This window comes from Chionomys nivalis, chromosome 8 (genome assembly GCF_950005125.1).
Source record: "Chionomys nivalis chromosome 8, mChiNiv1.1, whole genome shotgun sequence".
NCBI classification, from domain to species: domain Eukaryota; kingdom Metazoa; phylum Chordata; class Mammalia; order Rodentia; family Cricetidae; genus Chionomys; species Chionomys nivalis.
In genome coordinates this window covers 52,899,623-52,914,351 of record NC_080093.1, presented here as the reverse complement: position 1 = coordinate 52,914,351, position 14,729 = coordinate 52,899,623, and the positions used below count along the sequence as shown (strand labels likewise).

The 14,729-nt window shown below is 45.3% G+C and overlaps 1 protein-coding gene across 7 annotated transcripts in view; it reads right to left on the bottom strand.

Annotated features, from left to right (window-relative positions):
• Ppfia1 (PTPRF interacting protein alpha 1) overlaps window positions 1–14,729 on the bottom strand; it is an 84,651-nt gene that overhangs the window by 3,198 nt on the left and 66,724 nt on the right. For 3 of the 7 annotated variants that reach the window (XM_057779643.1, XM_057779646.1, XM_057779645.1), the window contains 9 exons: window positions 12,882–12,963; window positions 12,592–12,792; window positions 10,517–10,579; window positions 10,042–10,068; window positions 6,300–6,475; window positions 6,114–6,211; window positions 4,216–4,391; window positions 1,948–2,016; window positions 655–820 (listed from right to left, as the gene is read on the bottom strand). In XM_057779643.1, coding sequence (XP_057635626.1) covers window positions 655–820; window positions 1,948–2,016; window positions 4,216–4,391; window positions 6,114–6,211; window positions 6,300–6,475; window positions 10,042–10,068; window positions 10,517–10,579; window positions 12,592–12,792; window positions 12,882–12,963 — 1,058 coding nt within the window. The remainder of the gene's footprint in view (window positions 1–654; window positions 821–1,947; window positions 2,017–4,215; window positions 4,392–6,113; window positions 6,212–6,299; window positions 6,476–10,041; window positions 10,069–10,516; window positions 10,580–12,591; window positions 12,793–12,881; window positions 12,964–14,729) is intronic. The other 4 variants (XM_057779647.1, XM_057779648.1, XM_057779649.1 and 1 more) reach the window with 2 other exon arrangements.

Genomic DNA, 14,729 nt, shown 5'->3' with positions numbered 1-14,729 from the left:
GCTCAGCCAGAAGGCTTGCTCAAGAACACACCTGCTCAAGGTCATGTGCCTCCTAGCAGCAAGGTCAAACCTCATCTGACTTCTGTCACCTGTCAGAAGCTTTGGGTCGCCCACCATTTCTGACTGAACACCAGTAGGCACACCTAGCTCCAGACTGTCTTCTCTGTCCTATAACAGGGATATATGTGACTGACAAACAGCAGAAAGGGAGGAAAACTGTATTATTTACAATTTACTTGGCCAGGTGTTGTGGCTTATGCTTATGATTCCAGGATTCATGAAGTTAAGCAGGAGACTTACTGTGATCTGAAGACAACCTAGGCTACTAAAGACAGAGCCTGTCTCAGGCTCTGTGGTTTCAGCACTGTGACTACAGCAAGTGCACCTGTGCTGCCTGTCGAGTGTGATCTCACAGTATGGGCTCTACCCCGGCCCCAAAACAGACAGTACTAAGCCTTATGGAAAACAGCCTAAGATTCAATCAGATGAGGATTTATTTGTCTTAGTTTCTGTTACTTTAGTTAATCTTGAGGAACCAATGTTAGGGTTAGCTGAACTACAAATACACCTGAGCATGCAGCGTCACTCCAATGCCCCAGGTGCAGTCAGGGCTCATACTCCCCACACATAGTGGTTGCAGGGCCTACCACATACCGTCCATTTGAACCTTCTTTGGCTGCATAGAGGGAGATGACATAGAGGAGGTGACCCGGAAGTTGGCAGGCAATGTCTCTGCAGAGCCAGAGGCCAGGCCACGGATGTCCTTCGGTCGGAACTTCTTCCTCCATGAAGGTGCTCTCCTGAAGCTTTTGTCATCGTCCTGGCAAACCAAGGAGATACGCCAATTAACAATAAAAGTGGCACCCAGCCAGGCCTGTGCTCTTCTGATTCTGTTGGATCACGGGGCTCTGACAGCACAACTGCCTGCCTAGTTCCAGATCTGCAGTGGAAAAGGACTGTGGAGATGCTCCTCTGGCCACAGTTGGAGAACTGAGGCCAGTCCTGGGCTGTGGCCCTTCTCATCCCACACTTGTCACACAAAAACCACCTCACAAACAAGACACACAGACTACAGACTACAACATGGCCAACAAGGCCTCTTCAAGATAGCTTCTGTTCTCTTTATCAAATTAGAGATTTTTTTTCAAGGTTCAATGACAATCCTTACATGTGATGTCATGGGTTTCAAGAGGAAAAAAATAACAGTTTTGAGCAAACACATTTCTGAGACACAACTTTCCCCAAAGTACAGAGGCTCTGGGCTGGGGCAGAATGACCAGTTCATCCCAGAACACAAGATAGACACTATTTTGAGGCTTCGTCCAGTTTTATGACTTGACAACCATTTGTGAGACATCAAAAACCAACAGCAAGCCAGGCATGTTGGGTATACATGCAACCCCAGCTCTTGGAAACCTAAGGCAACGATGCTCCAAGTTCAAGGCCACCTTGAACTACAAGGCAAGATTCTTTCTGAAAACAAACAAAACCGTAAAAAAAAAAAAAAAAAAGTTTTATTAAAACTACTCTGGCTGGGTGGTGGTGGTGCAAGCCTTTAATTCTAACACTCTGGAGGCAGAGGTAGGCAAGATCTCCATGAGTTTGAGGATATTGAGGGTTACATAGAGAAACCCTGTCTTGAAAAACTAAAAAAACAAAACAAAACAAAATCCATTCTTTTCTGGGTTGGGCATGCCCAATGGTAGACAGTGTCAATGCACTTAGCTCTCTCAAGAGAGAGAGAGAGAGTGTGTGTGTGTGTGTGTGTGTGTGTGTGTGTGTATCCCCTCCCTCCCAATATGGGTCCACACTCCTTAAGCAGCTTTTCCACATGGTTCTAAATATGATGATGAAACGGGGCACACTCCATGCACACAAGGGTTGGGGTTTGGTGTCAGATGCCCAGCAAGCAAAGTAGAGAATAAAAACATTAGGTTGAATACTCACCTCATCAAACCTCCGATCAGTCCCTGTGACCAAAAGGTTGTTGAACTCTCTTTCCAAGACAGCTCGAGCCTGAAACAATGAAAGAGCCAACAAAGCCTTCATCAATTACTAGGAAGCACGCTGGCATATTTCATTGTTGGGGACATCCTGACACACAATTGCATCTAATCTGTGGGCAGACTGGAGAGGAAGTCATCGGAAGTTGTAGGCAGAGGCTGCTCATTCGTTCCTGGCCACCCAGACCCAAAATAATTACACAGAAAGCATATTAATTGCAATATTGCTTGGCCAATAGCTTAAGCCTATTTCTAGCTAGCTCTTACATCTTAAATTAGCCCATTTTTATTATTTTACATTTTACCACAAGGCTTGTGGTTTACTGGTACCAGTGCATGGGCGTGGCAGCTACATGGAATCTCTTTGACTTCACCTATTCTCTCCTCCTCTATCTGGATAAAAAACTTTGCATTGGTATGGATCTTAGTTTACTGATACAAATTTAAGGTCAATTTTGATATATATATATATATATATATATATATATATATATATATATATATATTTCTGCTCTTAATTAAGGTATTGTTTGTGCAGCTCATTTAAAATGCAATGTATAATTAAAAATTATAGGTTAATAGATAATCATCTATAATAGTCAAATTTGTAGTCATGTTAAGTCTTCTAGATAGATATATAGAGATATATTTCAATTAGGTATTCTTCAAACCTTTCAGAATATGGCATTTAAAATGTTTAAAAAACTTAGGATTTTTCAGGACAATAAGGCACAGTTGCTCTTGATAGCACCAATCTATTTTAAGAGGAGGATAGACATCAAAGAGGCTCCTTATGGAGTTTGCTAGCCATTTGGGCAAAAAAAGTGCTCTGGCCTGGACTTCTTGATGTTATGCTGTATGAACTGGACATGCAGGACCCACCAAAAAAAAAAAAAAAAAAAAAAAAGGCTGCTAAAGTTGCCTAAAAGAAGTGAGACTGTCCTTCAGGGTTCTTGCTTCATGAAAAGGATCTGCCAGATATTCTATGGGACAGACACAAAATTAACTGACAAGAGGCAAAACAGCCTTTCAAATTTCCTACTTCATGGAAAAATCTGCTGGATACTATGGGTCTGTAGGCTGAAGATGGATGCCCCAATGTTACAAAAGAACTTTAGGTGACTGTTCAGGTGGTGAAATGTCTCTGTCAATTCTAGAGTTTTTAAAGTTGCTTACAATGTTCTTCTTGTTAACTTATGTAATATATCCATCTGGGGTCTTTGAAGAGTTAAAAATAGTTATACTTTTCCTTAGTTATGATAAAAGATAGATTAAATATAAAACTTTAAACTCACAAAGATAGGACAGATGATTGAGTATTTTCCTTAATTTGCCAAATGTAAATGGACTAAATATTATAACTATAATTCTTACCTTATAACTGTTTTGTTTTATGTAATCTATGTTCAAGTTAAAACCTTCCTTTTTAGTTAGGCAGAAAAGGGGAGGCAATGTGGGATCCCCCTCTCTATGTTGTATATCCCATTGGTAAGATAGGGTAAGGTGGGAATTCCAAGCAGACAGAGGAGAAAGTAAGTGGAATCAAAGACATGTCATGTAGCTGTCGGAGGAGAAAGATGCCTGGGCGCCAGGACAATTAAAATATAAAATAATAGAAATGGGTTAATTTAAGATGTAAGAGTTAGCTAGAAATACGCTTAAGCTATTGACCAGACAGTATTATAATTAATATGTCTTCTGCATGATTATTTTGGGTCTGGGTGGTCAGAAAATGAACAAGCAGCCTCTGCTAACAGTAAGTGCTATGCTGATGGCTAGAGTAGGCACCAAAGTTGGTGTTGTGTGGAGGAATAGAAATTCCACGTTTTCAAATTTGGTCATGAAGCAAAGAGAATTACATAAAACAACTACCACAGAAGTAAAATTAATACAGCTTTCATGTGGTACGTTTAAAAAAATAAAAAAACAAAAAGTAAGTACGTGTGTGTGAGCCCCACTCTTATGAATGGAGGCTCTCCTCATTTTACTCTAAAATCCCTCAGGCTTGAAACAGAAACCATGCAGATGAGAGTATAAGGCTAAGCTAAGCCTCTGTTGACTCTGGACATTCCCTCACTAACAAGCTATAAAAATCCCTTCACTATCCATCCAATGTTAGGCTTTCCCTGAACACAAGGAGACAAGTGAGCATGTGCAATCACGGCTTCTGGAACATTGTGGCAGGGTACAGGCCTGACAGCTCTAGGGTCACCTGTGTATTCTGCGTTGGAATCTGTAACAAAAGTGCCAGGGCACCGAAATCGAAAGTCTCATCCAGGGCTAGAAGTGCTCCGTGAACACCGCTCTCGATCAGATTGTTGGCATACTCTTTAAGGCCAATCGACAGGATCCAGCGAATCACCCGGTCATTGCTCCAAACAAGAACATCTGCAAGAGAATAAAGCAAGTGTATGATAGCCTCAGAATACTCTGCTCACCACACCCTGCAGCACAGGAGAAAGGTTCCTGCTACAAATCCTGACATTGTGCTCCTGAAACAGACCCAAGTCAGGTGCCAGCATCACAGACACCACAGCTCTCACACAGGAATCCTATCCACATCACCCTAAGAACCCACCGGAGGAACTGCTCCAGGGAAGCCAGGAAAAGGACAGGCAGATCTCACTGCACTTCCAGGAACAGAATAGGATGGCAGTCTACAAACCCAAGTACCAAAGCAGATTTTTTCCCTAATTAAGAAAATGCCCTTCAGGTTTGCCAACAGCTGGATCTTATGGAAACATTTTCTCAATTGAAGCTCGCTTCTCTCCAGTGCCTCTAGATTGTGTCAAGATGACAGAACTAGCCAGCATATGACACAAATATCTTCAATGTTTTTCCCAAAATTTCTTAAGACAGGGTCTCACTATGAAGCCTCAGTTGGCTTTGAACTAACTTGGTCCTTATGCCTTAGCTTCCTGAATGTTAGGGGGTCACAAACATAAATCACCAAGCCTCGTACTCACAGAGAAACTGAAAAACATTATCCAGCACAGAAGCACTGGAGGTCACACCTTGTGACAAGTACAGTACTCCACTAGTAATAATGGAGACCTAAAAATAGACAGTCTAAAAATATGCCCAAGCATTTCCAAAGACAGTTCCTGTCAAGTGTAGAAAGACAGAGGACCACTGAAAACAGTGCAGTAGACTTGACATTTTATCCCTAGGTGCTGCTCTGGAAAAAAAGAGGTAATTCCCAGGATTCACAGTAAGTCAACTGAGCAAACTACCCTTCAAATGTGCCATCTCAGACAGTTTGCTCCTGTTTTTCTCTTATTTTAAACATGCCATAGTTCAAGTACAGGCCCTCTAACATGTGAGACACTAGGGAAAGGCTATACACTGAGCTATACCCCCATATACTCACATGTGCACTCACACATGCTCACAAGCACCAGGCTCTCTCCCACACATCTTCACCTCTAGTTTTGTTTTTTTGTTTTGTTTTTGCATATTTTTTCCTATTAAAAACAGTGTTTCTGGGGCTGTAGTAAGCAGCAAAGAGAGTAGAGACAGAGACTAGAACAGCATCTAGTGCTAACTCAGCTCAATACCAACATTAGGATCACCAATAACCTCCTGACTTCTGAGACTTTCTCCTCGAGCCAGTAACTGGATCACTGGGGCTGCAGCAGGAAAGAAGGCCCTAGAGGAGAGCAGCCACCCTACAGTCCCTATTCTTGCAGGACTGTTCCTGGATGTACTCCCTCCCTCACCCGTCTTGCTGTCCTCAAGGGCTGACTGAGGGCAGTCTTAGGGCCTCCTGCCTTTCCTATGGAGTCAAGACCCTTGAATACTCCACAGCCCTGCATTTCACTTATTCCAGTGACTATGCAGCAGACTCAGCTCTATTCTGCATTTCTAAGTGTCAACACAGGACACACATGACCAAAGGAAAACTCTTAGGTCACGGGAAAAATACCAGGACTGCAGACTGTACTGGCAAGCTCTAGATCATTCCCTTGCCTCCCTTCTCACATTAGGCCAGTGCCTCCCCTAAAGCCTCCCAGGAATCCTCTTGGTGCTACCTGGCAGATGCTCCACCCCACTGAGGCTAGATAGAGCACTGCCTGCAGAAGCCAGACGACTGCCCAGACAGGAGCTCACCTCTTGTCTCATTCTGACTCTCTTCTCTTTTTCTTTCCAGTTCTTTTCGGTCATAATTCAGCCTTCTCAGGCACATAATTCCACACTGGAAACTGTTTCTATTTACAAAGACACAAAAAGGTTATGCGGAGCTGATGAAAGGGCAGGCCTAGGGCCAGAGAGAAGGTGTAGCAAGCGCCCACTTGCCTGTGGAAGCTGTCAACCATCTTCAGCTGCCCTCGCAGGTCTTTCTTGGTCAGGTGGTCCAGCATCCGGGCATCTACAAGGCACTCCATGAAGTAGCTGCGGTACTGCGGCAGGCCTAGGCTGGGTAGCCACTCGTTGCCAATCCACTCGTGGTTCATGTCCCCATATGCTAGCGTCTGCTTTTAGCAAGTTGGTGGTGTTAGTTATGGATTTTGAATCTGCGAAGACTAAACTAATGACAATACTAGTCTTGGTAACGCCTAGGTGATCGATCTCCCATCCCTACTGTTTACACTCTAGTGAGACTGCATACAAAAAGGACTCACTGCTGAGATAGCCTATCTGTTAACAAGCCATAAAGAAACCACAGTCAACTGCAGAGCCCCTTCCGAACCAGCTGTTAACACAGCAACTGAGAATGACCACGACTCATGAACAAGTTTGAAGGATGGGTTCAATTTGACTCATTAAAATTCTCTCTGGCTGTTCTGACTTTGGTCTTAACACTTTTTCCTAAATAAATGTTTATTTTAAAAAAATCAGCAGAAGTTTATCAGAAAAAAAATGTTTTTAAAGAGACAAACTAACAGGATTAAATGAAGAAAAGAACAAATATAAAATTATAAATAAGACTTCAACACTCCTTCCAAACAAAAACAGAAAGGGGGGTGTGCTAAAAACTATAGGAAAGCAGCTTTACCTTGAAAAGACCCTGCAGCACAATGCAGACTGAAGCAGCAGTATCAATCAACTTGACCTGCTTATGTTTTCCAGAATCCTCCACCTGATACTAGAATACATCCCTTCTTTTCCATGAGAGGATACTACCGAGGATAAGATGCAGCCCTCACACTCTATCCCACCAGACCACGCGGTCCTGGGAAGTCATCATTTTGAAATACAAGTCAACTTTCCAGGCTGACGTGATGCTCCTGTTCAGCCTCCTAAGTAGTGGGCAACAGATGCACAGGCCCATCACCTCATTCAGAATGTGTCTGGCTTGGTGTGGTGCTGAGACTGAACCAGGCCTCACGTACATTAAGCACAGCTCCACCACAGAGCAACACCCCAGCTCAATATGCTTTGAAGTTAAATCATACAGTATTTTCTGCCTCAGAAGAAAATGAATTAGAATCTGTAATTCCAGTACTTACGAGGCAGGAGGACAGTCACAAGTTGGAGATCAGTCTGGGCTACAGAGCAAGACCCAATTGTAAGGTTAAGTGGGAAGGAGGGGGAGAGAGAAGGAAACCAGCAATTAGCCAAATATGGGAGCACACGCCCATAGTTTCACCTACTCACCAGGCCAATATGGGATGAAGACTGTTTGAAGTTGAGAGTTAGAGGACAGCCTGGGCAACACAGCAAGATTTTGTCTCAAAGGGATAACTAGTAGTGGCTAAAATATCTAAATACCTTCCAAATATTTGCAAATTAACATACTTTCAAAGCAACAGTGTAAGAGTCTATAATACCAGCAAGCCATCCATAACAAACTAAAATAAGACTAGACATGAAGAAGCTTATTGTCACAGAACATAAGCTAGATCAACATTTGGGGAAAAGAACGAAGAAATTTTGTCTATCAAGAAATTGTAAAAGCCTAATACTACAGAGGATACAGAAACACGTGAAAGGCTTCTGGCTTCACTGTGGGGCATTCAACACTCTAGGAATGGAGTGAATTTGCCTCCCCACAGCAGAGCACCCAAGAAGGAGAAGAACTGAATGCTTGTCCACAAAGAAGTACAGATGTCTCCATCTACACTAACTACAGCATTGGGTCACCAGCACAAGGCAAGAAGACACACAAAGCATGTGAGCAGGGAAGGAAGACAGTTGGTCCTTTCATTCACAGAGGACAGGACCAACTGAGACAGGAAGTCGCAGTGCTAAAACACAGATTGTGCTGGGCAGCAAGAACAGGGACCCATTCCAGACTAACAACCATCTGGAAACCCTGGTTAAAACATCATTTCTAATGCCATTAAACCCCATAAAAATGCAAAGCTGGCTAAGCAGGTCTGTGCCATGGAATGAATGCACTGCAAGCATAGAGAGTAGGTGATTTGATACTGGGAAATGAAGGCAGCCTCCCTCTGCCTGGTCACCTGCTCCAGCCACAATAGAATGAGTCAGATCCAACACGAACACTACAGCTCTACTAGAAGTCTATGACTGTCCCTAAGTACTCTGGGCCATCACGAGATCCCATTGTGCATTAGCACAGGGACCCTGCTGGCTCTGCCTCCTTTGACAGGCAGAATGAGAAAAAACCTTTAAAGAAAGGGCCAAATGAGACAGCATCATCCTATCTCTGAGTGTTTCCCAGGCACGCCAATCACTCCTTTGTGGTGGTAGCTGCAGTGAAGGCTCAGTTTATCTCTACTCCAAGGATGCTGATACAACCCAGGAAAAGGAACACACAGAACCTCTTGGAGAGAGGAGAACCCTGTACAGTGGTAACACAATCTAGACTCAAGCTCAGAGAAAAACTTGGGCTACGAAGAAGCAGAGTCATGGCCACACTGATTGCTGGTGGCTCTGCAGTGTCCACAGGTGACTATCCTGGGGTCTGGGGGTGCAGGCTGACACCTCTGCCCTGACAGTTCAGCTGAGAAGAGGGTTGTGAGGGAGGACATGAGCCCCCCCCCACTTCACACTACACTGAAAGCATGCTGCTCACAGGCAGCTGTGCACGCAAAGAACTGGAATCACTCTGCCTGGAGATGTGAGGTGCACTGCAATCATCAGAAACCATCCTGCTGACCACTTTGACTGTCCATCCTGTAAGGAGCAGATAGCCAGACTGAATAGTGAATGAGTTGATTGCTGAGGTAAGGCAGAGCCCACAGTAAGACCAGACCAGAGTCCATGTTCTTTCCCCTGAATCACTGGCAACACTTTGATATAGAGGGGGGCCACTGCCTTGTGTTTGGGAAAACTGTGTCCAAGTACACAGTTCAGTCTCAGCAATGAATGCTGCTAGGAAACAAAGAAGGCACAACTCTCATTCACCCAAGCGGAGACGGCAAAGAACTCAGGAAGAGCTCCTTGGGTGTTGAAGAGCCAGAGAACTGAGAACATGTACACAAGAAGGCAGCTCAGTGGGTAAAGGCCACCAAGCTTAAGAACAGAACACACATTAGGGAATGAGAAAACTGACTTCCCGTAGTTGTTCTCTGACCTCGCTATGGCACATGCACACAGACACATAGACAAACACAAATAAATAAATGTAACAAAAACTTCAGCAAGAAAATGGAAACATCCATTGAGACAAAAAGCAGCCTCACTTCTGAGAATTACCCTAGTAAGATCTTTAAATGCACACAGCCTTAGGGCAGCAATCAGTAGAATATCACATAGGAAAAGGCAACATGCCTCTCAGGTTTGCAAATTATTTCACAATTTTTCTACCAGTGGATCTTGAAACTAAACTGACTCTAGCAGGGAGCTATGTGCACTCTCTTATAAGGTGGGGACCCCTGTGTAAGGGACCCCATATTAACATAAGCCTGTGCTCATGCAGAACTGCTGCCAGGGCTCCTGTGAGAATGTTCAAAGTTGTCCATGAGGGGCTGGCAAGCCTGCTCTGGGCTTGTCTAAGGCTTTCAAATCATTAGCCACACAGAACAGACTGGGATGCTAGGAACATCCAGAAAGACAAGTCACACATGTCCCCACCCCAGACACTTTCTCTGTTGCCACACAGTGAAGGGAGGTAGAGAAAGACGCCAACCTGAGCCCAGCTTCCCTCCTCGTCTTCCTGATGTTACATGGTTAGGAATGCAAAAGAACAAACTGTTAGTGTTTGTAAACTATGGTAAGGTAAGCAAGCAAATAGGGACAGCTGGATGTGTGAGCATGCTGGGTCACAGCAGCATGCAGTCTATGCAGCACCAGCAGCTTGGGGTTTTCATGCAAGGAACACACCCTTTTCCATGCTAGCCTATCAGTGAGAGAGAAAAGTTCCACTGTCACAGAGGGGTATTAAACTGAGCTCTTTCCCCAGGGTGAATCAACTCTATTTAAATAAGCATATCTGCAGCCTTAACATCCTGGGGGAAAAAAAAAAACAACTAAAATAAAAACAAACTCTAGTTTGCACACATAGCTGATGACCAAAGGGGACACATCCATTCCCAATGGAAAGTCCAAGCCCAAGCTGGTCTAACACACCACGTGCTCTGCAAACGCAGGCTGCAGTGACTAACCGTTTGCGGCGTGGCTGTGAGTGTTTCCATCTCTTCATGTGTCAACCAGACATTTCCCGTGGTCTAAGGTACCCCGTGTACCAGCCACATTCCGGGCCAGGGAAGCATGACAGGAGGAGAGGGCACACACATAAACTTCAGGCACAGGAGCCTGAGGCAAAGGCCACTCTTCACAGAAGATGACAAAAAAAGCTACAATAACCCAGCCATCTGGCCAGCAGCTACACCTGCCAGCAGCTGTCAACACAGAGGTGCTCACAGCTTCCAGAGCTGCGTTGCTGTACCCACCCCTGAGGTATGTAAATAAAGAAAGTTCATTTTAGACTTGTAGAAATATTTGTTCTCTCAGACCTCCACACGCACTATCACAGCTGGTCTGGAGGTAGGGCTGAGTGGCAGAGTTGCCTAGCAAGTGCAAGGCCTTGGGTGTGATCTCTAGCACGTCCAAAGGGAGCACTTTCCACAAGCAGCCTCATTTCAACAGCAGCAGGAGGCCCCTCTTCCAACTGGCAGGTACACCAGATGACCAGGCCAGAAAGGCCAAAATTAACCACACTGTGTCCCCACTAGATCCCTGTCAGAGCCAGATAAGGGACCAGTCTGCTTTGATGTAAGTAAGCTCCAGAGAGGAATCTCTGCCTATGCCTGACAGTGTGGCGGGAATACTTTCAAGCTAGCTGAAATGGTGGGAGCTCCCTGTAAGAGCACAGTTGAGGACTTTGGAGGGGCCACAGTGAACATGCCTTTATGACATGAAATACCAAGGAACAGAAGGGACTGTGGCAACAAAAGCCATTCTGGGGGAAGAGCTCTGAGCTATAACTGAAGACAAAAGCCCAGTGTTCATTCCACAGAGAGCAGAAAAACCTCAACACTTTAACTTTGAGCCCAGGATCAGGCCTTGGGCTATTGCAGAAAGTGTCTCAAAGGTACTCCAGGAGTTTCTCCAGAGCCACCCAAGCTAAGTTAGGAGTATGGCCGTATCTGCTTTCCCTTTTGGTTTTTGCAGGGAAAAAACACTGTCCAGTGAGAAGAAAGAGTGAATTCTCTAATGACCAGGATGCTGGGTGGCAGCAGCTCTTCTTCACTAGTGTCATCATCAGCATTCAATAGGTGCCACCAAGATGCTCTGCAGAGCTAGCACTCCACAGAAAATGCAAGCAGCTCACACACTGCCTCCAAATCATACCAGGGCAGAGTTCATGGGGAGGAGGAAAGGTACTGGATTTTAATTCAGCAACGGTCTGTTTTCTCTTGGTTTACTTTCCAGCACACCTGTGCCCCATCAAAAGGAGCTGCCCTTCCTGTTCACACCCTACTTAGAGGCAGCTGCAGATGAAGAGGGTACAGTCCCACCACTCTGACAGATGATGCAGAGGCCAAGGCCAGCAACTGCCCTAGGGAGTCAGAGACCCTTGATCCCTACAGTTGCTCTGTGAAGAAGTCACAGGCATTGGACTGTGTGAGCTGCTCAGCAAGTAGCACATCTGTGTGGGAATACAAACGCCAGTTCTGTGTGGTCAGGGGTCATCAGACATGAAAGTCAAAAGGCAGGAAGTACTAGTATAGAGTAAGAACTTCCTTAGCTCCTGCCCAGAAGCCCTCAGGATGATGGGCACAATAAATGCAAGGGAGGTTTATAGGAATGAATTTCCACCTTTAAATCTCTTGCTTTTTGAAGTTTTTCTAGACAAAACTTTCATTTTTAACATGATATGCTGTTGCCCCTGCTGGACTCAAAGCTCCGATCTTCAGACTCCCATGTACTGAGATCACAGAGGGCTTCATACTCAGCTTCAGACAAGCTTTCATGAAAGCCTTTGTCCAATGCTGAGGATGAACCCAGGACCTTTCACATGCTAGGCAAGTACTTTACACAGAGCTATGCCCTAGCCCAAAATTCTTGCTGTTCTTGGGTCATCCAATTCACATACGCAATAGTTTTTATGGCATATGCAGACGTGTTTTAAATGAAAACTGCTGGGGTTGCAAAGACCCAAGAAAGCAGGATGACTGGTCCATAGCCTTGCAGGAGGCAGTCCTTCCTCCCAGAGCATAAGAACATGTGAACTTACCGTCCTGGATGTGGGTGGGGCAGAAGGGCTGGTTAGTGACATAATCTCCTGGATGGCCAGCCGCAGCTTCAGCCTGTGCAGAGGGTTGCTGATGCCTATCTCCCGCTGGATCTCGGTGTCTGACAGGGCTGACATGATGGCACCACTCTTGACATTTGCTCGGCAAGCAGCCACATACCAGGCAGGCATCCCAACCCAGAGCTAGACACAGGAACAAGAAAGTCAGACCATTAGGCAAGTGTGAGACACCTCAGTGAGTTCCCATAAAGCAGCATGTGAAGAGAACATACCTCCAGCCATACCACCACCGTGGGCCCATCCCACTGTGCGAAAGGCAAACCCTGCCTGCGGGCCTCTTCCAGCAGCTCGTGCCTATGAGGGAAACACATTCAGAACAACCAGTTAAGTAGGCATCTTTGACAGGCTTCCAAAGTACAACAGGTACTTACCTACTTCCCTTGAGCTTCCATTCACTGGCACCACCCACAGCACACTAGCTTATGTTTACTACAGGGTGCCTGCATGATCCCACAGAATCCCACCTCTTCTGAAAGAATGAGCACCAGCTTGACAAGCACCCAGTAGTTCCTATACCTAAGTTCATATGGTGTGAGGGTAAAAGCTGGGTGTCACACCCTTTTTTACACTGTCCACAAAGAGAGTACATGAAGGTTGACAGATGGATACCTAGTGCTGAGACCTTAAACATGTAAGAATGGTTCAAAAAATCAGATGTAGTAGCACACACTTTTAATCCCAGCACTCGGGAGGAAGAGACAGGTGGATGGATCTCTGTGAACTCAAGGTCAGTCTAGTCTAAACAGTGAATTCCCAGACATCCTGAACTACACAGTGAGACCCTGTCTCGGAAAACACACACATGCACACACATAAAAACAAACAAACAAAAAAAGCATGGGTTCTAAACCCACACACAGGTTCTTTGTTACAAATTAATTTCTCCGTGTTTGCATGTGTGGCAGCCAGAGATTTCAGAATCTTTCATTTTTAAAGAAAACTATTTTGTGTGATAACCAGCTCTGTAAAACCAAAATCAAACCTCCAAATCCTGGCTCTGCAGTAACTGCCCAGATCAGGGCTTTCCCTTCAGTCACAATGTCACAGACAGCTTCAGGCTTGGTTTCTTCAGTTATCCTTGGCATCTACAGTCAATGGCTGTCTTTCATCACTGGCTAGCAGCATATCTCCAGGGCAGCAGCACTATTTGGTGTCTCAGGCAGTCAAAATAGCACTTCCCATCTGAGGAATGGGGCTACTCATAAACTAGAAAAGAGATAGCCAAGTGTGCTCATGTGGAGCTGAGGTAGTGAGGGTCTGCAGGATGGATACCAGTCCTAGCTACAGGGAGGGAGCTGAAGTCTTGGGCCACCAACTAGTGACGGGGGGGGGGGGGGGGGGGGGGGGCGATGGGGACACCACACACACACACCACTTTCTGCTTCCTCCAGACAAATTCTCAAAGATGGAGCTCCTTCCGCTCCTCCTTCAGCCAATAGCCTTAAAGATATCAGCCCACTGGGGCGTGGTCTCTTTTGCTTTAAAAGTAGTCCTGCCCTCCCCCCCCTCCCTCGCTCAAGGCTCTGCTTCCAGCTACTAGACTCTGTTCCTGTTTGCTCAGAGGGCTGTTGTCTAGGACAGTGATCTGTAAGTTTTCCCTTAAATAAATAACCCTTTTATTAATCATAATTCCAAACTGGTGTGGGATTGTTTTGTGACTTCTGTCTACAGACAGGTGGTATCACTTAACAGAACAGATGAAGAAGCCACAGGAAGCAGCACTGTCCCTCTTTGTAGTCCAACCCCTAATAAAAGTGAAAACTCGGAGGACACCAGGCAGTGCCCTTCCTGTGTATGTGGCCTGGTCATCAGGTTTCTATGCTAAAGTCACAATGAATGGACTAAGTCTTCTCCAACTGGGCACTCTGCTAGGACCTCTGTTATGTGGTAGTAATAGATCATGCAAAACAGGCAGATAAGCAAGCACACTGCAGCCCTCAGTAGCTACCTGGAGTCTGCAGCCCCCTGTGATGCCCTGAACTTCCTCCTAGCACTGGAAACAGCCTTTGCTGGTCCTTAGAGCACAGGCCACTGGCAGCAGCATAAACAGTGTAGAGGTT